This window comes from Corvus brachyrhynchos, unplaced genomic scaffold (assembly GCF_000691975.1).
Source record: "Corvus brachyrhynchos isolate BGI_N302 unplaced genomic scaffold, ASM69197v1 scaffold633, whole genome shotgun sequence".
NCBI classification, from domain to species: Eukaryota; Metazoa; Chordata; class Aves; order Passeriformes; family Corvidae; genus Corvus; species Corvus brachyrhynchos.
In genome coordinates, this window is record NW_008237435.1 from 2869022 (window position 1) to 2890554 (window position 21533).

Genomic DNA, 21533 nt, shown 5'->3' on the forward strand with positions numbered 1-21533 from the left:
AACAGTGAAGAAAACTATGGGAGAGTGATGTAACTGAGAGAGAAGAAGCATTGTTGAGCCAAGCAAAACCAAGGATGGTCTGTGGTTACAGGGGAAATATGAGGTCAGCCCCTCTGAGTGTCATCCCAGGTCTAACAGCAGCTGCCTGATTTTGGGGAACCTCTGCATGCTGTGCTGATCACTAAAGGGCTCTACTGACAACCTGCCTCTCACAAACATCAGCGGCTTTCAAACTGAAATGGAAGTTATAACAATTTATCATATAGGATGGTTTGACTGCCCCATCTATTATTAAGATTGACTCACTCAGAGACTCTGCTATTTACAGTCTTGCCAAACTTCAATCATTAGTGGTGATAGTTTCCATGCCATCTGACTCAGGCTGTATTTTGCTCTATGGAACCTTTTAGCCAAACAGTTCAGTAATTTCCAAGAAAAAGACTATGGAAAAGAAATGGGTTCACCCATTTAAAAATAATAGACAAATTTTTCTCTAAGAAGTTCTAGTGTCTGTAGGTTTTGATGTAGGGCCTTTGTAAATAACAGAGGTAGCTATGCCTCAAAATGACCAAGCTCAGAAAAACTGTAGCACACAGATGATTACTCCAGCTTCTCACTTTAACGTCACAATGGAGTGTTCCTTTACAGACCAGGGAATTTTCGCAGAATTTTTGACATTAAAACAAAAAGCCATCAGCTTCTCTCACTCCTTCTCTACTCTCTCTTTTGATATTCATTACCTGAGAGAAAACCACCAGCATAAAATGAAGAGATGAAATGACCTGGGGCATCAATACGAGAATAGATAACTGAATTTGGAAAAGAAAGGATGGCTTGGAGCTGGGGAGGGCCAAATCATCTTGGAATTTCCTTCCTTTAGATTACTTAGTTTTCTAACTTTAATAATGCATTGTTAGATACCTTTTGGCCCCCTGAACCCCCTATTTCAGTGCACGTTATGAGACTTCAGACTGACAGCCTGAACCATTCACCTTTGCATTGGCAATGATTTAGTATTTTATCATAAAAATAATCTCAGTGCTGTTAAGTTTTAAGCAGCTCCCTGAGTGACAGCTTGCAGAAATAGATGCTTACCCTTGTTGCTGTGTAAGGCAGTTCCCATGTCAAACGTGTAGCAAAGCCCTGAATACTAGTAGAAGAAACAGTGGCTGTGATAATGGATCATATTTGCCAAAATACTTTAACCAAAAATGGTTTGTTGGTCAAAAGCCCAAGAGGATATGAGTAAATAGACGGATGAAGGGAAAAGCCAGGCTTTTACTGAAATACAAGCGTTCAAGTCCCTGCACCGTGTGGTTTTTTGAGTACTGCTGAGAATAGGATAGGGCAAGTGAGTCAGAACTGGGGCCCAGCACCAGCAGTTAATGTCTGGCTCTTCAGGCTCTTGAGTGAAGACAAGTGCCAGAGTAAAAGGAAAGCACAGGAGTGTCCATGGGACCAAATAACAACCAGCAAGTAATCACAATGGGTGTCCCATTTGTTTTTTGTTTAACCAGAGGACTGTTAACAAAAAAGCACTATGGAATATGTCACAGAATTGCCCAGGAACTGACACTGTGATGTGCAGATGTCTTTGCTGGGTCTTCACATGCTTGGCTTGTAGAGTCAACCCCCGTCTTTAACTTAGCTGTCGCCCAGCACTTTCTGAATTGCCCAAGTCTGAGAACCGACTGGGAAGCCTCATCTTTAGAAGCCGCTTGTACTCAGCAGTTGGAGGGTTTAGGAAGCCATTTCTGCTTGTAATTAGTAAAATGGAGATTATGACTCAAGGGGTAAAAGCCTCATTAAAATAAGGCCATTTCAAGGGACATCTTTTCATTATTATGTGTAATGGCCCCCATAGGGATAACAGGAAAGATAAATGCTTACTTTTGCATTTTAATAAGACAATTTTTATCTGCATTCTGGCAGTTTTGCTAACTGTTCCCAGGACACATTGTTATTTTTTAATCACATGAAGTATAGTTTAGTATATCAGAATAATGGTATTCTGTATTAGCATGTTCAATTATGTTTATGCAAACAACAACACGTGGCATGGTGAACAGTTATACAGACATCTATGTGTCTCTGGAGAGGCTGCAGAATATACATGCCTGGTACCTGACATGAACAGATGCCTTAAGACAGGGTTTTGTTTTCCCATTTACAATGAGCTAATGATTTCTGTACTGGACTGAGAGGTCCAGGGGGTTGCAATGGGTGCAAGACAAATATCATTTGATCCAGGGGATCTCTAATACTTAACAGCTGAGTGTGATTCAAATTCTCATAATTCCCAAGACTTCTTTTCCCTGCATGTTTTACAAGCAATTATGACATGTTTACAGTATTACACAATAGAGTTAGTCCTCTAACTCCTGTCAGCATTAGTGGATTAGTGTACAGGTGAACTGGGCTACATCTACCAGTGAGACATCTCTGCACTTCCACAGATCAAAGGACGTATGTTATGTTCTACACCCTTATTATTTGTTGAGGCTTATGGGAACATTTCCGAGTTAAAACAAACGCAAACTTTTAAAAAGTCAAGCTGCAGAAAGGTTTAGTCACCATGACCCAGACAAGAGCTTTAAGTAGACAGCCCACTTCCTTTAACAAAGTCAGGAAACCATTTACAGGAGTTGCAAAGCACTGTTTATATGACATTTCAGGACTCAAACACAGTGATTCTATGCTTCTGTGGACAGAACCCAACATAACTTGAGCTTCTGAATCATTCCAGTCAATTCCTCCTTGCTTTCTTCCCATTACGCAAGCCATAGATTCAAACCCGAGAAGTTTGATTTTTCCCTTCTGTTGAAAAATTGCAGAGGATTAGTGTATCACGGCATTGCAGTGTAGAAAGCCAGCTCAGTATGCCAGCACGCCTAGGAAATGAAATAAGCATTGTCCCAAAAAATATGATGAGGAAACTGAGGCACCAGGAGGTTAACCTTGAGCTAGACCTAAGTCACGCAGGAAGCCTGTGACATTGCCAAGAATATAATTCAGATTTCACAGCTCCCAGTCTTGTAACTTAAACACAGTAGAAAACCTCAGGTTTTCTACATTTTCTCCAGCTTTGTGGGTCTTTCCCAGTCGCTGCCAGGTTTACCATTGCAACCAAAAAGATCATTAAAGATTTTATAACTCAGCAGTTGCAAAAGGCATTAGCCTATAACTTGATATAGCAATTGTTAGCCTGGGTGATGTCTTTAACAAAGCCTGTATTATGGGCCAAGCTGGTAGCACTTTCCAATATTGATGTTGTCTGACACTTCTCATTATAAGATCCTGTTTTCAGCTGCTTATAACTCTCTTATACTTGGATTTAAATTTTCCACACTGGATGTCTGCCTCAGGCTGAATTTTTGAAACTTTTTAGCCCAAACAGTAGCCATCTTTGAGAACCACAGTAATGGAAAAGGAATTATGCTTAACATCTGAAAAAAATTATGTGAGATTTCATTTGATAGCACTTCCATGCTCTGCACTGAGAGCAGGAACTCTGTCAAAGGCATGATGGACTTCCTGTCAAGGAGGCATCTATTAGAATCCTTTGAAAAAACCGTGCAATTTTCATGTGCTAGAGATCTGGACACCTCAGGACATTTATTCCCTGTCCACCTGTGAGTGGTGTCAGTAGGTGGGAGAAAGTTGATTGAAATGCAGAGGGCAGGAGGTGACCCGATAAGGACAAGCAGTCTGGGGAACAGCAGGAAATCCAGCAAAGAAGCTAAGGGCGGGGGGAAGAAGCAGTGGGGGCTTGGGGGCCCAGGACTGGCAATGTCAACCAAGAAACGGGACAATGAGTGCAGAAAGGAGAAAGAAGCTGATTGACAAGGGGGGTGGGAGAAGCAGATCTGCTGATCAGGCTGGAAAAAGAGATCGTTAATGGTAAGCAGTGGGAACAGGACATGTCTGTCAAGAACTGACTGGACCTGAGAGAGGAGGGAGGGCGAGAGGGAGAAAGGGAATGACTTGAGGACAGACAAGCAGGGGAACAAGGCTTAGAGCACAGGCCAAAGTGAGGTCTTGCAGGGCCAGAAAACTGGGATGAGAAAACTGAGGAGTGGACAGTGCACTGCCTAATGGGGTAGGAGTAAGGGAGTCAGAAGTGCTTTTGGTCAGAGTGGAGGACCCAACAATGTCTGAAAGGACTCCTGAATCTCACTGGTACTTGCCTTTCATAAGACATCTGAAAACCTATAGCAGTGTGCCCAGCCCCATGCATGTGATAAAACCCCACTTTGCTTGGTTTCTCAGCGAGCAGTGGAGTGTGCCGATGGGATATGAGACCCCCCCAGCCTTGCTGATCTGGAAGCCAGCACTGTCTTTGGATAGAACTGGTCTATCTTTTCAAACTGAGGAAATTTCACCCTCCATAAAGTGGTATGTTGTTATATAGTTATAGACTATAATTTAGCCATGTGAACAAGAGATGAAACGGTTGCATAGACAATGTTCTACCCAGATTTTCCTAAATGAAGCACTTGAATACATAAACTTGCTAAAAGTCTTTTAGTGTATGGTTTTCTGTGTGATATTTAATAGCATAGAATTCTGCTTTAAGCATAAGTAGGCAGATATGCTGTAGTTTTTGATGAGGTCCTGGACAGAAACCAAAATGTTTCACTTCACATGATGCCATAGAACTAGAAAATCCTGCATGTTATCCTTTTGGCCTTTTTCCTCTTCTACATTTTACTTTTTGTGGACTATGTGCATACATTCAGCATATTTCACTTTCATTTATACATTTTTTTCATTGTCAGAAAGTTCAAATTATTCTGAAAAGTGAGACTTTTAAAAATTATTTAAAATATTTACAGATTAAATTATGTTTGATGCTTCCCAGAATATTTCACACCAATTAAGAAAGAATCTGAAAACTCAGAGTTCTCTCTCTCTATTTTCACTTTAGAAATAATCTGAAAACCAGGACTCATTCTCTGCTCACTCATTCCCAGCCCTGTATCATATTGTGCCACTCTCTCTGCTTTGAAAGGGTGCATGAGACAGGATACAAATTAGGTCACTGAAATGATGCAGATTAAAAATAGCATGTGCTGGCAGTGATTTGTACTGCAACGCTGTGAACAGGAAACACACTGGCTTTGCCTCTAGAGGAAACTGATTGTCTGCCCACACCTTCAGGAGACATAGCTTTTGCTCGCTTTATGAAAGATTAACATGTCCCTGTGTGTCAGAGGGGAATGGTGCACAGTTTAAATACTCCTTAGCTTTCAGCTTCCTGTCATCTCAGTGTTTTATGAGTTCTTTGTTCACTACACTAAGAAATGTACCCATAAGTGACAGATGTCAATGGACACACTGACGTGTGCTGTTGAACACATTACCCAGTTGTCAACCAAGTGACCATTTCTGTTCATCACTGCACAGAAGTCTGTGACTAATGTCAAAACACACCAGATAGGGGCATCTTGGTGTCACTTCTTGAGCCTGGAGTTTCACAAATGAAGCCATTTAGGAATTAACATTTGAGCTGATTAACTTTGCTATGTTACCATTTTTGTCCCACAAATGACATCAGAACACTCGCATGCATGAATCTTGAATGTTATTCTAGTCAGTTGATACATCTGAGCAAGAAATAAAATACTGGGAAATCATCTTCCCAAAGACAGTTCTAAAAAGTGCAAGCAAACAATTGCCTAATCTGGTGATCCCTGCTCTTTCGGGTGGGATTCCATGAAGGGAGAGACTGGTCCTGTGTTTGGCATTGTGCTGTGAGGCTGTGAGCAGCTGCTGAGCCAAGGAAGAGTCCAGCTCTCACACTCTCACCTGCACAGTTACACTGGCTGTGTGAGGCTAAGAGGAGTGAGGATTAGAGAGTAGCAGTTCTACAAAGTAACATTAAGCAGAGAGGGTTTAGAATATGTAGGTGTGTTAAGTCAGGGCAAGAATTTTAAGCTTGTACTTGTTTTCATATTTGCAAAGGGATGAAACTTCAGCTGGCAAAAACGTAAAACCCTGCAGAAGGCAAAGTATGATCCATTATTTAAAAAGAAAATGTTTATCTTTTCTATATCTTCTGGATGTTGGCTGCTCTCATGTGATGGCTTTCTCTTCTAAAATACCAAGATTATGCTTGGATGCTGCTCAATTATTAAGATGCAGCACAATTTCCCTTTCCTATTAAGGATGCCAAGGTTGCACTTCTGGGGTTTTCTTTTGTCTTTGTGTAGGTGAATGGCAAAGGCAACCAGCAACGGCAAAGGGCACATCTGAGAGGCAAGACTATGTGCTGTAGGACTGGGACAGAGCAGTAGAAGGTAAAGAAATTATGAGACTGAAAGAACAGCAAATGATCTGCCAATACTTTGGAAAGCACCAAACAAAATCTCTAACTCCTGAAGTTAATAAATTTATGAATTAAACTTCTAAGTCTAAATAGCTGAAGGAATATCTGGTGATGTTAAAAACTATGAGATCAAAGAAAACTTCTCAAGCTTTTCTCACAATTTCCACAAAATTTGGAAGTAAGAGACCCTTTTTCCTCTCTAGTATGAATGCCTGGATGCTATATAATTAAAACAAATATCATCTCTGAAACTCTCCATAGCTGCTTTGTTTTCTCTTTCTACCTATTTACTGTGTACCTTCCCTGCTATGTCCTATAAATTTTTATTTAATATTACCAATTTTGTGAACAATCAAGAAGCTTTGCAGTTGGTTCATTGCTGCATTAACATACAGCTTGTGAATAAGGGAAACTGTAAACATTGAAACATCCTTAATAGCTTTGGAAAATTATAATTAGAAGGAAAAGTGATTTTGGTTTGGCAGTGTTATTTCTGAATATTTTCTGCCCTGCTACTGCTCAGTATGGTTTCTGAATGTTGCCTGCCCTGCTAGAGTCCAGCACAGTCTCTGCCTATGATTTAGCACTGACATACAATCTTCAAAAAGGGATGTTTCCATGAAATGCAACATCACCCTTAGGTCATATCAGAGTAGAAGAATAAAACAGAAAAAAGAAAGAAGAACCCATTCAGTCCCTTGCCAGGTTTTCCCAGTGGGCTCTAATTATAACCACAGTTTATTAGAGCACGTTTCAGACCTCTCTTTAAAGGGCCTGCTGTGCTTGTGTGGAGTCCTCGTGGCTTCAGCAGAACTCCCCTCATAACAGTCTGCCCACATGTGATCAATTACAATACAGAGGGTTTAGTTAAGGCTGCTGCAGGTTTAGACAATGGATGCTTCATAGATATTGAAAACGATTTGGAGTGAACAGAAGTGAGGACATCATATAAACACTCTCCCACCCCTTTATTTCCACTGACATATAATAATTTGATCCTATGCAAAAAGGGAGAGTTAAATTCTCATAATTTCAGAGTACCAGGTTGGAGATATTGTACATTGTCTCATCCAGATGGGAGCTCTCTGGTCAAGGGCCTTATCAGGACTGTCACCAAACTGTGACTGGCCTGAGTCATTCACTTCTCTTTCTGTGTTTCAGTTTCCCAATGAGGAGGCTACTGATTTACTGTCGAAACATGTAGAAATTCACAGGGTAAGTATCCATAACATCTGCAACCTCTCTATCCCCAGTTCCCTCATTTTTGCTCCCAATTATTTTTGACTCCCAGGTATTTTTGAGTCACTATAATTTTACTAAACTTTCTAGCTGTGAAGTGTAGATTATTGCTTGGCAAGCAGACTTTGGGTGACTTTTTAATAAGGCAACACTATCCTTGAAAAATGTATTATAAGATCTGCTGTTAATTAAGCTACCACCTCAAAAAATAATTGTGGCTAAATTAGAAGGTAGGATCATCTTACAAGGAGTAAAAAGATCAATCTTTGTAGCCATAGTATTGCAGGATTGAACAATGTACCTCAGTCAGAATTGGAGATTCATGCAGGTATTTTCATTTGTTTCCATTTTCTTTTACTCTTTTCTGCCCTTTGTAAAAACTCACCTATCCTGACAGTTTTAGGACTGATGTTCTCTCTGCCTGCCTTTGAAAAAGCACTTTTTTCCTGTTCCTTTCCTTTTGACCCCTTTTTCCTTTCCATGTAATAGAGTCAAGTCTGCATTTAGTAAGCATCTCCACATGCCTTCCTAATAACAAGGCAGTGGAGCAGATATGCTCAAAGTAGTGTTTACCCCCAGAAGGGCAGAGAGGGCTAGTGACAAATCTGTCCAGTTTCTGTGTGAAGCATTTAGTTGTGCAAAGCATAGATGACAAACCAATAAGATACTAATTTTTTAAGAACACTAAAGCCAGGTCCCACATGAAGCACCCATATATCAAGCAGAAAGGATTTCTGACATGTAAGTCATGAGATAAACCTCATTTTAGGTCAAATTCAGCACCTTTTCTAACAGTGATGGTCAATTCTCCCTTCCTTTTCTCCTCCAAAACCTTGATGCTGACCCCTACTCAGGCTTAGCAGTGCTGTACTCAGATGGCAACTTCACTGAGACCAACTTAATAGAGACTGAAGTACTATTCAGCTCATGTCAGAGCCCACACCAGGTCCAAAAAAGTTAAAGATTTGTCTAGTTTTGTTTTTAATACAGGAAGCAGAAGCTCTCCAGAACTAGAGACGCAGAGAGACAGAAGAAAAAAGAGTGAACTGCCAGTGTGGTGAAGAAAGAGGCAGATAAACTTGAGGCATTGGAGGTAGCAGCTTTAAGAGATTTAGGACTAGCAGACAGCATGGAGACATTTGCCAGCTCCATGCTTTGAAAGCAATCCCTTCTTGTGCCTAAACTGCCGATAGAGACAAGTTTCTTTGCTGCCAGTTACATTGTAAGGAAGGCAGCTGGCAGGAGATCTGTGCCTCGTTGCTCTGTGAAGGGGAGTCTTTGTAGCTGAACGACACTTCTGGACAAATTGCACTCTGACGACCTCGCACAACTCCGGTACCTTGCGAAGGGGAAGTCAGGCTGGAGCCTAACATGTCTACAGATTCAATCTTAGGGGATAGGTGATACAGAAATGAATTGGGTTTTACATCAAGCTGAAGCACAGACGAGAGGAATAAGAAGAGTTCTTTGTAGACAGGAAAAGGATCTCCTGACTACGGAAAACCACCAGGAATTTACAAGAAAATGATCAAATCTTATTGGTGCACAGAAGAACAATCCTTCTTAAAGGCATGTTTCTATTCCTTTTCAGAAAATGCAAATGAAATATCACCCCATGGCAAAGTTTAAATTATACCATTCACCTTGTTTTGCTCCCACGACAGTCCCTCCACTCCTGTGAGGTCTTTGGCACCAGTTCCCAGCCTGGCCCTGACATCTTCTTCCATAACTGCTAGCAGCTGTCCACAAGCAGGCCGTAATACTGACCATAATCACGTCTGGAACTGCCAGTTCAGACCCACAATGCCACTAAAATGCACCTCTTTCACAGTAGGTACAACTGCCCAACAGCTTATTTCCCACCTGGGACATCCAAATGTGAAAATATGCTGCTTCACTACCAGTGAGTTTCTTTACCTGGCTGTTACTGCAGATGTGGAGCAGCAGGCAGTACTACCCTCCCTCTCTGTGACATTCAACCTCTGCCCTGCACAGCCAGTTTGGGACAACAGTTGCTCCTGTTGTGGTTTAACCCCAGCCAGCAACTAAGTACCACTCAGTTGCTCTCTCACTCCCCACCTCCTGCCACAGTGGAATGGGGAGGAGAATAGGAAAGAAGGTAAAATCCATGGACTGAGATAAGAACAGCTTAGCAATTTAAATGAACTATAATAATAATAATAATAATAATAATAATAATAATAATAGTAATGGGAGACAACAAAAAGAGAGAGAAATAAACCCCACAAAAAACTCCCAAACTCCCAAGTAATGCTCAATAGAATTGTTCACCACTCATTTACCAATATCCAACCAGTTTCCAAGCAGCACCCCCCGGCCAGCTTTCCCTCAGTTTATGTCCTGAGCATGATGCTGTATGGGATGGAATATCCCATTGGCTGGGGTGGGAGTTTATGTCCTGAGCATGATGCTGTATGGGATGGAATATCCCATTGGCTGGTTTGGATCAGCTGTGACCCCTCCCAAATCCTTGTGCCTCTCCAGCCTTTTTGCTGTCAGGGCATGAGACACTAAAAATTCTTGACTTAATATATGTACTGTTTAGCAACAACTTAAAAATTCAGTGTGTTATCAAGATTATTCTCATGCTAAATCCAAACCACAACACTATAGCATCTACTAGGAAGGAAATAAACTCTATCACGACCAAGAATAGTTTCATTTTAGGCAGTGATTTAAGACCGATTGCTGAATATGTCATCTTCACTTTAAACGAAGAACTGGTGTTGCTTTTTCTCTTACCTGTTCTGTACCCAGTGTTATTGAGATACACAGCGAAGGTACGAGGCTCATGAGTAGCCTGCCATGAGGGAGAAGAGCAGTTTTCGTTGTTGGTGTAAATGTTGTGGTTGTGCACATACTTCCCAGTCAGCATCGAGGACCGCGATGGGCAGCACATCGGGGTGGTTACAAAGGCATTGATGAAAGAGGCCCCTCCATTCTCCATAATCCTCCTGGTTTTATTCATCACTTGCATGGACCCTGTAATAAGAGGTACTGATCATCACTGTGCTGCAAAAAATAGTTTGAATATATTGGCTGTTATTATGCTGTGTCTGAACATCAGTGTGCTTCACTCTGCAGCTTTCATAATTTTAGGCAAAAGATCACATTTTTATTATACCAATAAAAATATTTTTCAGGATTCCAGAAAGACTGAATTCTTTTTTGTTCTCAGACTTCAAAATAAAGTTAAAATATGGGCTAATCTAGAAATAGGGTCCAAGCTGTATCAAATTCACAGATCAATAGTTCTTCAAATGCAGCTGTAGAAAAGCAGTATGTTACACAGACTGAATTATTAGTCAATATGCCACTAAAATATGTAGCATGCTGAGATTACCAATGAAAATGCTAATACTCTTTCTGTTTTATCAGATGACAGAAGAAAGAGAAAAATAGAGAGAGGAAGGGAGTAAAGGAGGGGGAGAAAGGAATGAGAGAATTCAGTAGCAATTCTTCTAAAGGAAAGTTTCTGTGGACACAAGATCAGCATGTCTGGTTCTGAAGCTAAAGCACTGTGCTCAAAATCAGTTTTCGGGGCTAAAAAAGTATGGAAAAAAAAGGTAAAATGCAGCACCTTTTTCAAGAAATTGCATTGATGATGTTTAAAGAACAAAGACATTTTTTGCATCCTTCAAATCATCTTCATGAACTGCAAGGTGAGAGAGGCAGGGCTTGCAGATTTCTGATTGCAGAAAGGCTGAGCAGCCCTGGATAGAGTCTGTCAGTATTTGCTGACAGCTGTCAAAGTTTGTTCTTTATGTTATCCAACAGAGCAGAGATTGAAGGGTGAGGGTGAACTGTGGATATGTCAGTATGAGCCCAGGAAACAAGTTTGTGAATTGCAGTACTTGCACAATTTTGGTGTTAAAAAGAGGTTTCTGGAATTTTTTCTTTTCTTTTTCCTTTGGTTTTTGCATAGTTGACTGTCCTTATTTTACATTTAAATCTGTTGATTCCACTGATACAACAAGAATTTTTCTTGATGGTTTTGTTTATGTTGCTTGAAAATCAAATTTTAAAAAGTTCTAAAGCAATTGCAAACCTAATGAATTGGGTTTTACATCAAGCTGAAGCACAGACGAGAGGAATAAGAAGAGTTCTTTGTAGACAGGAAAAGGATCTCCTGACTACGGAAAACCACCAGGAATTTACAAGAAAATGATCAAATCTTATTGGTGCACAGAAGAACAATCCTTCTTAAAGGCATGTTTCTATTCCTTTTCAGAAAATGCAAATGAAATATCACCCCATGGCAAAGTTTAAATTATACCATTCACCTTGTTTTGCTCCCACGACAGTCCCTCCACTCCTGTGAGGTCTTTGGCACCAGTTCCCAGCCTGGCCCTGACATCTTCTTCCATAACTGCTAGCAGCTGTCCACAAGCAGGCCGTAATACTGACCATAATCACGTCTGGAACTGCCAGTTCAGACCCACAATGCCACTAAAATGCACCTCTTTCACAGTAGGTGCAACTGCCCAACAGCTTATTTCCCACCTGGGACATCCAAATGTGAAAATATGCTGCTTCACTACCAGTGAGTTTCTTTACCTGGCTGTTACTGCAGATGTGGAGCAGCAGGCAGTACTACCCTCCCTCTCTGTGACATTCAACCTCTGCCCTGCACAGCCAGTTTGGGACAACAGTTGCTCCTGTTGTGGTTTAACCCCAGCCAGCAACTAAGTACCACTCAGTTGCTCTCTCACTCCCCACCTCCTGCCACAGTGGAATGGGGAGGAGAATAGGAAAGAAGGTAAAATCCATGGACTGAGATAAGAACAGCTTAGCAATTTAAATAAACTATAATAATAATAATAATAATAATAATAATAATAGTAATGGGAGACAACAAAAAGAGAGAGAAATAAACCCCACAAAAAACTCCCAAACTCCCAAGTAATGCTCAATAGAATTGTTCACCACTCATTTACCAATATCCAACCAGTTTCCAAGCAGCACCCCCCGGCCAGCTTTCCCTCAGTTTATGTCCTGAGCATGATGCTGTATGGGATGGAATATCCCATTGGCTGGTTTGGATCAGCTGTGACCCCTCCCAAATCCTTGTGCCTCTCCAGCCTTTTTGCTGTCAGGGCATGAGACACTAAAAATTCTTGACTTAATATATGTACTGTTTAGCAACAACTTAAAAATTCAGTGTGTTATCAAGATTATTCTCATGCTAAATCCAAACCACAACACTATAGCATCTACTAGGAAGGAAATAAACTCTATCACAACCAAGAATAGTTTCATTTTAGGCAGTGATTTAAGACCGATTGCTGAATATGTCATCTTCACTTTAAACGAAGAACTGGTGTTGCTTTTTCTCTTACCTGTTCTGTACCCAGTGTTATTGAGATACACAGCGAAGGTACGAGGCTCATGAGTAGCCTGCCATGAGGGAGAAGAGCAGTTTTCGTTGTTGGTGTAAATGTTGTGGTTGTGCACATACTTCCCAGTCAGCATCGAGGACCGCGATGGGCAGCACATCGGGGTGGTTACAAAGGCATTGATGAAAGAGGCCCCTCCATTCTCCATAATCCTCCTGGTTTTATTCATCACTTGCATGGACCCTGTAATAAGAGGTACTGATCATCACTGTGCTGCAAAAAATAGTTTGAATATATTGGCTGTTATTATGCTGTGTCTGAACATCAGTGTGCTTCACTCTGCAGCTTTCATAATTTTAGGCAAAAGATCACATTTTTATTATACCAATAAAAATATTTTTCAGGATTCCAGAAAGACTGAATTCTTTTTTGTTCTCAGACTTCAAAATAAAGTTAAAATATGGGCTAATCTAGAAATAGGGTCCAAGCTGTATCAAATTCACAGATCAATAGTTCTTCAAATGCAGCTGTAGAAAAGCAGTATGTTACACAGACTGAATTATTAGTCAATATGCCACTAAAATATGTAGCATGCTGAGATTACCAATGAAAATGCTAATACTCTTTCTGTTTTATCAGATGACAGAAGAAAGAGAAAAATAGAGAGAGGAAGGGAGTAAAGGAGGGGGAGAAAGGAATGAGAGAATTCAGTAGCAATTCTTCTAAAGGAAAGTTTCTGTGGACACAAGATCAGCATGTCTGGTTCTGAAGCTAAAGCACTGTGCTCAAAATCAGTTTTCGGGGCTAAAAAAGTATGGAAAAAAAAGGTAAAATGCAGCACCTTTTTCAAGAAATTGCATTGATGATGTTTAAAGAACAAAGACATTTTTTGCATCCTTCAAATCATCTTCATGAACTGCAAGGTGAGAGAGGCAGGGCTTGCAGATTTCTGATTGCAGAAAGGCTGAGCAGCCCTGGATAGAGTCTGTCAGTATTTGCTGACAGCTGTCAAAGTTTGTTCTTTATGTTATCCAACAGAGCAGAGATTGAAGGGTGAGGGTGAACTGTGGATATGTCAGTATGAGCCCAGGAAACAAGTTTGTGAATTGCAGTACTTGCACAATTTTGGTGTTAAAAAGAGGTTTCTGGAATTTTTTCTTTTCTTTTTCCTTTGGTTTTTGCATAGTTGACTGTCCTTATTTTACATTTAAATCTGTTGATTCCACTGATACAACAAGAATTTTTCTTGATGGTTTTGTTTATGTTGCTTGAAAATCAAATTTTAAAAAGTTCTAAAGCAATTGCAAACCTGCCCGTAAAACCACAGAACTCCCAAGGAGACTCAACTTTAGGTTATAGCCATAAAATCTCACAAATTATCTTACTAGCTAAAGTTAAGCATGCTCTGTCTTGGTTTTGGGCTATGGAGTAAGTGTTGAATATGAAGTCTTTTGGGTAAAAAAAAATTGTTAAAAAAAGGGAAGAGGCCGTAGGGCCTTCAGCATTTCATTTAAAATGTCAGGGTCTCTGTCTTTAAAGATACATTTAATACTGTGTATGAAAATCATCATCACTTTAGACTCTTTGTCTTTATAGTCCTTATTTTCTAAATGAACACCTGCTGTTGTGCTTTCCTGAACCCCTTGTGCTTAGGGATATAGAAAAGTAGAAGAGTAACTGAGAGGTACCTGAACACAAAAGGTCTCCATTTGCATGAGTAGGAGCATTTCACTCAATTGTTAAGTAAAAGACAAATCAGAGATCATCCTCCTTCTACATGCCTTTATGTTGGACCCCAGGCTGACTTTTCAGGTTTTGTTTTGTTTTCACCAGAGCTCTTCTATTTTTGAAAAGTCACAGTTTATTCCTGAGAACTCAGCTGTAACGTGTGCTGAGGTGCTCAGATAGAAAGTGGGCTATTCAGGTAGCCTAATGCACAGTAACTGCAGCAGAGCTGATCTGCACCTTCCTGCCTCCAAGTATTATAAATGAGTAGCTGTTAGAGTGCTTCCTCATTCCTCCAGCTGGTCAGCCCTCTGCTCTTGCAAACCTGCTGTTTATGACTAAGTTTTCCCTCTAGGTATGCACTTACTGACACTGATAATAGATTAAGCCCCTCTGGAAATTCTGGAATAGGCACTTCAAAGCAGGTGAGACTTCCTCATTTGGAAAACAAAACACAAGCAGGAGATAAAACTTGCTGATATAAGTTATAATCCTTTGCTGTCTGTAGTTCTCCTCACAGCTTGTATTTTTTACCATCTGGCCTGCAATCTTCAGGGCACATGTACTCAGGTGCTGTCTGTCAGCAGGACACTCGTGCTCTACATGACTGATTGGGGAGCACCTGAGGGCAACCAGATAACAGGGAATGGCCACTTTGGACACAGAAGTTAGTAAGTTTTGTCAGACAAGACATTCAGTGTCACTTCTCAGTCTATTATCATACCTCAAGAAATATGTTTGGCAACCAAGGTTTCATATCAAGTCTTAAAGTTGCTATGGATTTTCATCACAGGTGGGCATCTCTATAAAGGCATAGCTGGGAGCCACTTTGTCTTTATATGGGTTGTATGCAAGTCGCCAGGAAGGTAATGGACTTTTTCAGTTCTCAGCACATATCCCCTTTTTTCAGCTTATGTTTTTTAGTGCTTTAGTTTTAGTGAAGATGGAAAGCACACCATGCAAATTATGCCTGATATGATGTGTCTAGATGATGCTGTGATCTCTTCACCCAGTGTTCTCTTCAGTGGATGGTTTACATAGATCTCACTGGGTGGTGCATTAGGCTGTAAAAAAGGGTCAGAAACACTGGAACTACCAACATATTCATTAGTTTTTACTCCTTTCTGACATTATGCAAGATATTTTCTACCGTGAGGACAATAAGAGTGATTGGGGTGTCATATTTTGAGGTACTGATGCATGCAAATAATAGAGAATCGGGAGGACAGCGGAAGAGACCAAAAAGCAAGCAAAATAATGGACTGAAGAGAATACAGGCCTGACCCCAGTGGGAGCCCTGAAGAGCCACAGCATGCTGTCTCCAGGAGGGGAGAAGTTCCAGGTTCTGGGAGCTGGTACTTTGCCTTGAGCAAGATGACACTGGCCTCTGTTGGGCAGTGAGTCCTCTACCCTCAGGATCTTGGTAGGGGAAAGAAAGTGCACAGTGGCACAATTCAAGAAGTAATTTCCCAGCTTTTGAGATCAAGTATTTGCTGAGTTTCTTCAAGAACTGTGGGCCAGGCTGCTTCACACAGCTTAATTTGCAATCCACCAGCTGATCTATAATATCCTTCCTCCTTGCACAGACAGGAAGTGACTGGAGTTGTGGAGCAATTTGTTAGTTTTATCTAATAAGGTGAATGAGACAGCAACTCCGCTGAATTTCTCTGCACTCAGAATGCAAAAGTCAGGGGGATGGTGCAGATCAATAGGAAGATGTGCATACTCCTATGGTCTGAGCACTAACTAAATGCAAACTCCCTGTCCCTTGCAAATTTTACTTTGGATAACTCCTCTGTATATCATTTGCACTCAGGCAGATGAATATTTTGGTTCAATGCTTATACATGCTCTGGAGACAAATCCTTCCTGATTGAAGTCTATAATGTACCTTATGTGCTTTTATGTTAAAGCATTCATTTAGAATAGCTTTTAGAAATGTTCGTGCTGGGAATACAATAGCAAATAATCCATATTGAGCGACTTTCAGTCTTGTGATTTTTGGATACCAATCCCTAGGTTTTATCCTGTTTGTGGCAGAAAGTGTTACTTCCCACTGACCTTTGAGAAATTTAAGACTTTCCTCAGGAATCAATGAAGAGCAAGAGGAAAATTCACACATGGAAAACAGTTTGGCTTTATTTTTCAAATAAGCAGAATGATTTATTAGCAGAAGTGTGAATAATGCAGTACAGTAAATCTTGGGGCTGAATCCTGTTTCCTGTGAAATGATCTATGAAAAGGGGAAACCTGTGTGTTCATTCAAGGCAGTGGGAATGCATACACACCCAGGCTATTGCTCAGCTGCCTGCTAATAGGAGCCAGAGTGCACTGTGAACATTCAGAGCAGCTTTCAAAGAGTAGAGCTCCACAATATGAACAAAGTGACTCGCCACATCCTTCCTCCTTTTTCACCACTCGCAAACCTTCTTGCAAGACTGAAGGCAGCAAGTTGGTAACACTGTTTTCAGAGATGTGTGTCTGCTGACCTACCTTCCCCAGTGCCCTGGAGAGAGTAGGCTCTTTCAGACCACAAAAAGGAAGACTTGACTTGACCCTTTTAACAAAATTTTTCAGAACGACTCTATCAAGAAGAAATGCACTCCTATTGTAAGAGCTGTATTTTAGACCAAAACCAGAGCTGGGAACAGCTATTCATTATGCATCATGGCTAAACAGAGCAGAGGTTTGAAAGAATGAAAAATAAAAAAGATAAGAATCGTTCCGATCTAAAGGACTGTGTTTGGAGCTCTGCTGCATAAAAGCACCAACCCACAGTCACGAAATATAGCTTATTAATTATTTTCTCAGAACCCTGAAGGACTATGAAATTATTATTGCATCATGGTAAATACAAAAACGCAAGCAACCAAAGAATTGCTTGCAGATACAGACCGTATTTTGTCTACAAATCTTCTGTCTGAAAGTATGTGATTTTAGAACAGAATGAAGTTTTCTGGAATGAAACATTTTTATTTTTCAATGTCATATGGCATTTTGTCTATATACTTCTATTAAAAATATGTCTCTCATTAAAAAAAATAGCAAAGAATTCAAGATTTCATTTCAACTTAATTTGCCATTTTTTCACCTTTTTGATCTCACAACCCAAAATATTTGCTTGGGGGTAACCTAAAATGATCCTCTTTCTCTCCTTGATTTTTCGTTTTGGGCAGTGAACCAAAAAATCAGTTATATGCATAACTACCATTAATATCTTTCTAACTTACTTAATGGAAAACATTCAAAGGCCTCCTGGAACATCATCCAAGTGTTTTAACTTTTTCCACCCTAAGAAAAATATGTGAAAATCACTTCTGACTGGTACGTGCTCAGATATTTAGTATACTTATGAAAGCAAAACTACCATGTTTTTATACATATAGCATAGTTTTTAAAGCAGATGGATTTTAAACATTTCAGTAATTCATGCAAATATTAAGGTTACTAAGTCCTGTAACTAGACCAGTTTTTCTGTGTGCATAAACATGTCAGATGACATACATCCCTGTGACAAATATGTAGAGACACCTATACAGCACTGAGGGAAAGGCTGGCCTCATAAGGCACAAATTTTTAAATGCTACAAAAAGTCATAGAGTGAGAAAAGGCTTTTGATACAAGTTTTTTATCTGTATGTCCTTGCACGCATTATTAAATCTTTCTGTTGTGTTGATTAAAGCCTCCCATGGTGGATTTTGATAAGCATATATTTCCTAAAGTCTATAATTAAGTGCAATGAATGCTATTCAATAATATTTGTTAACTCACTTTCCAAACTTGTCCCACATTCTGGTACTGTTCCAGGACCAGCACCTTCTCTGAATTTAAAGTTCTTTCTGCTTGACATAAACTACTGAAAGACACATGACCAAATGTAGTAGCAAACAATTATTTCTCACCTAGCTCCACATCTTGATCATCTGTGAGTACAAGGATGATATTTGGTCTGATATTTTTTCGCTCCTGCTGCACACGTCCTCTGAACCTCGGGGACTTGATGGTGGAACAGTGACTTGTTAGCAATTCAGTACTGAGCACTGCCAAGATGACTGCAAACCAAGAAGGCTTCATAGTAGTTCCAGTATTTCAATGAAAAGGCTGATCCAGAAGTTCCTGAACTCTAGTTTTCAAGACCTGTAGGGAGGAAAGAGATTCTGTTCAAGCAATAGATAAACTTCCAGTCATACACTGAAATGATGACACTTAGGGAAGTCAAGCCTGACACATACCATTTAACATGATTATAAGCCATATTGTTGAATGAGAGCTTTATTCTATCATTTTCTAAGAATAAACTCGGTCATTCTGCAGCTATGCTCTCTCAAATAATTTTTGTTTGAAGTCATGCTTGCATTTTGTATAGACATAACTTCTGGTATACTCCTCACAGTGCTCCTTCTCCTACACCCCACACTTCTTTCTATGCAGCTTGGTTCCTTACATTCAGTACCTGGGCGCAGTAAAAAATTGCCGGGATGCAGACGCGTTCAGAACATCTGTAGGAGGAGCCCTGTGAGAAGGAGAAAGCAGAAGCCTTGTCAATCAGAGACCTCAGTACTATGGCTGTGCTTCAAAGTCTCCAGAACTGTTTGTTACAGCTTCTTTCTCTGTCCTGAAAGAAAAGCGTAGAAAAAAATTGCATTCCCCATGGCTCCCCTACTGAATTTAATACCATACCTACGCAGGGGTTGGATGGCACCTTGGCTTCTAGAGATAAAGGACATGTATCTCACATCATCAGACACATTGCTTTTCCAATATTTATAGTCAGATTTACAGTGAGATTCTGAGAATAAGCATTAATTCCAGCGTATGACACCTGGCAAGCACTAACGCTGTTTTAGGTTAACTCACCTGCATGAGAGACTAAACCCTTAAAAAGCAGAGGAGAGAGCATGGCTGTCATTTGCAATCTGCATGGGGTCACTGTGTGAAAAGTCCTCTTCCCACTGACAAGAAAGCTCATATTAAATGACAGTCCATATGATCTTACCCAGCATTGTGAAAGAGCACAACCATCTCTCAATCAATCAACGACAGAGCTGAGCGCCTCATCCATAATGCACAGTACCTCTGCCACAGCCTCGTCCTTGATACTCCGCTTCCAGACTTGTCTCAGTGCGTTAGCAGAACCCTCTCTCTGTGCCTGTCAGTCACACAGCCTTGCTTTTGTAAGACCTGCTGCAAGCACAGAGGCTTGGCTTTGCTGCAGCAGATTGAAACCTGTGACTGAAAATGACTGATTGGTCTGGAGAGGAAGGGGTAGCCACTTACACTTTAACATTTTTGGCATTACTGACTGAAGCTCTGCAAAACCCGTCTGTAACACAAGGGAAGGGAGGGAATATCTGGGGGCAAAAAGGAAGGGGGTGGGAAAGAAACCACGGAGTCATGCCTGTTCCCTCCAGGGTACTGACCTGCCACATACGTTTCTTCTGTTTTTATTCTGGGACTGTGGATAAAGGCACGGTGATATCGGTCAATTAAAAAAAACCTCACAAAACCACCCAAGCCCAAGAACAATCAAGAAGTCTGCCCAAGGGGAAGACTGCATGGGAACTGGGGTGCGCCTTATATAATTAGACTGGAGCATAAATCACAAGATCTGTGCACCCACACCTGAGACTTCAGACATGCAACATGAGCCACAAACAGATTAAGAAACAGAAATAATGAGAGAAACACAGAAGACAAAAGGGTCCCCCAATCACTCACCTAAAAATGCATTAATAGGGAGATGCTCTGAATTGCAGGGGAAGAAGCCACGGCAGAGGGAGGGGATAGGACTTGGTGCTGGACTGCTAGAAAAAGGATCGTGTTCTTGTTTCCACATACACCTTTTATTTTAAGCTTCGCAAGCTAAACAGTTTCATGCTCCTCACTCTGGCAGGCTGTAATTACACCAGAAGAGTGTGAACGTCTCTAAAAGGAAAATCCAAGTGTCTGTGGCAGAGAAATCTTGTCTTTCATTGTCTCTGCACCAACCAACACTCCAGCCTTCCACTAACATTACAGCACTGCAAAGTCAATACACGGGATCGCCATCGAACAGCAAATGCTATTTCAGTGATTACACAACATTCAGATAAGTAACTGGAAGTCTGTAATTAGTCTGGATGGACTTTTAAAAATAGTTCCATTTCCATGCATATGTTCTTAAGTCGTGTAAAAGCTGACAAGAGCCCTGAAGACCAGGGTTACCAGTGAAGTCAGCTTTCTTCTGACAGACACCAGATACATGCTCTTGGTGCAAAAGCAGAAATACAATGTCTCTAGATGTCTGATCTTTAAATAGCGAAACTTTGACTCAGATCACAAAGCACGAAAGGCTATGTGAAGTGAGACTCAATGTTTAGTTTCTTACCTCAGCTGTACAGCAAACTTTTTCAGACAATGTTGACCCAGAAAGTGCAGTCATCCTGACTGCGCTGAGCAAACATTGGCACCGACGTGTTTGAATAATCCCCCACCGTACGAAACTGCAAGTTCCTGACAATTACACCTCAGAGCTAATAAAATTTACACTGGTCCAAATGGACATTAACAAATATTCCTCATTTCAACCTGTCTGGTCTGTATTAGTTAGTTTTAATAAAGACCTTTTCTCTAGCATGTTCGTGGCACCTTAGGCAGGTGTTTCTAGAAATAAGAGTATGAAAGTTTCTCTTCCAGCTCTAACTTTTTTCTCCTTGATGGATAAAGGAAAATATCAGGACAGATCTATGCATATAAAATTAATTATCCAAGTTTCACTGAGTAGTTCTTATACAAGAGCACAGTAATGCCATGTTTTGTTGCTCATATTTCAGTTTTGCATATGGCAAATCTTTATTAAAAGGTGATCTTTGACAACTTGTCCTTTTACAGCCTATTTCCCAGTC

General features: G+C 40.6%; 1 protein-coding gene across 15 annotated transcripts in view; it reads right to left on the reverse strand.

Annotated features, from left to right (window-relative positions):
• SULF1 (sulfatase 1) overlaps positions 1-21533 on the reverse strand; it is a 127991-nt gene that overhangs the window by 47783 nt on the left and 58675 nt on the right. For 5 of the 15 annotated variants that reach the window (XM_017731242.1, XM_017731234.1, XM_017731236.1 and 2 more), the window contains 4 exons: positions 20368-20543; positions 19103-19162; positions 18552-18786; positions 12928-13167 (listed from right to left, as the gene is read on the reverse strand). In XM_017731242.1, the coding sequence (XP_017586731.1) occupies positions 12928-13167; positions 18552-18723 (412 nt within the window). In that variant the 5' untranslated portion in view covers positions 18724-18786; positions 19103-19162; positions 20368-20543. Of the gene's footprint in view, positions 1-10330; positions 10567-12927; positions 13168-18551; positions 18787-18881; positions 19066-19093; positions 19163-19506; positions 19582-19645; positions 19669-20367; positions 20544-21533 lie in introns of those variants that run through there. The other 10 variants (XM_017731238.1, XM_017731235.1, XM_017731237.1 and 7 more) reach the window with 8 other exon arrangements.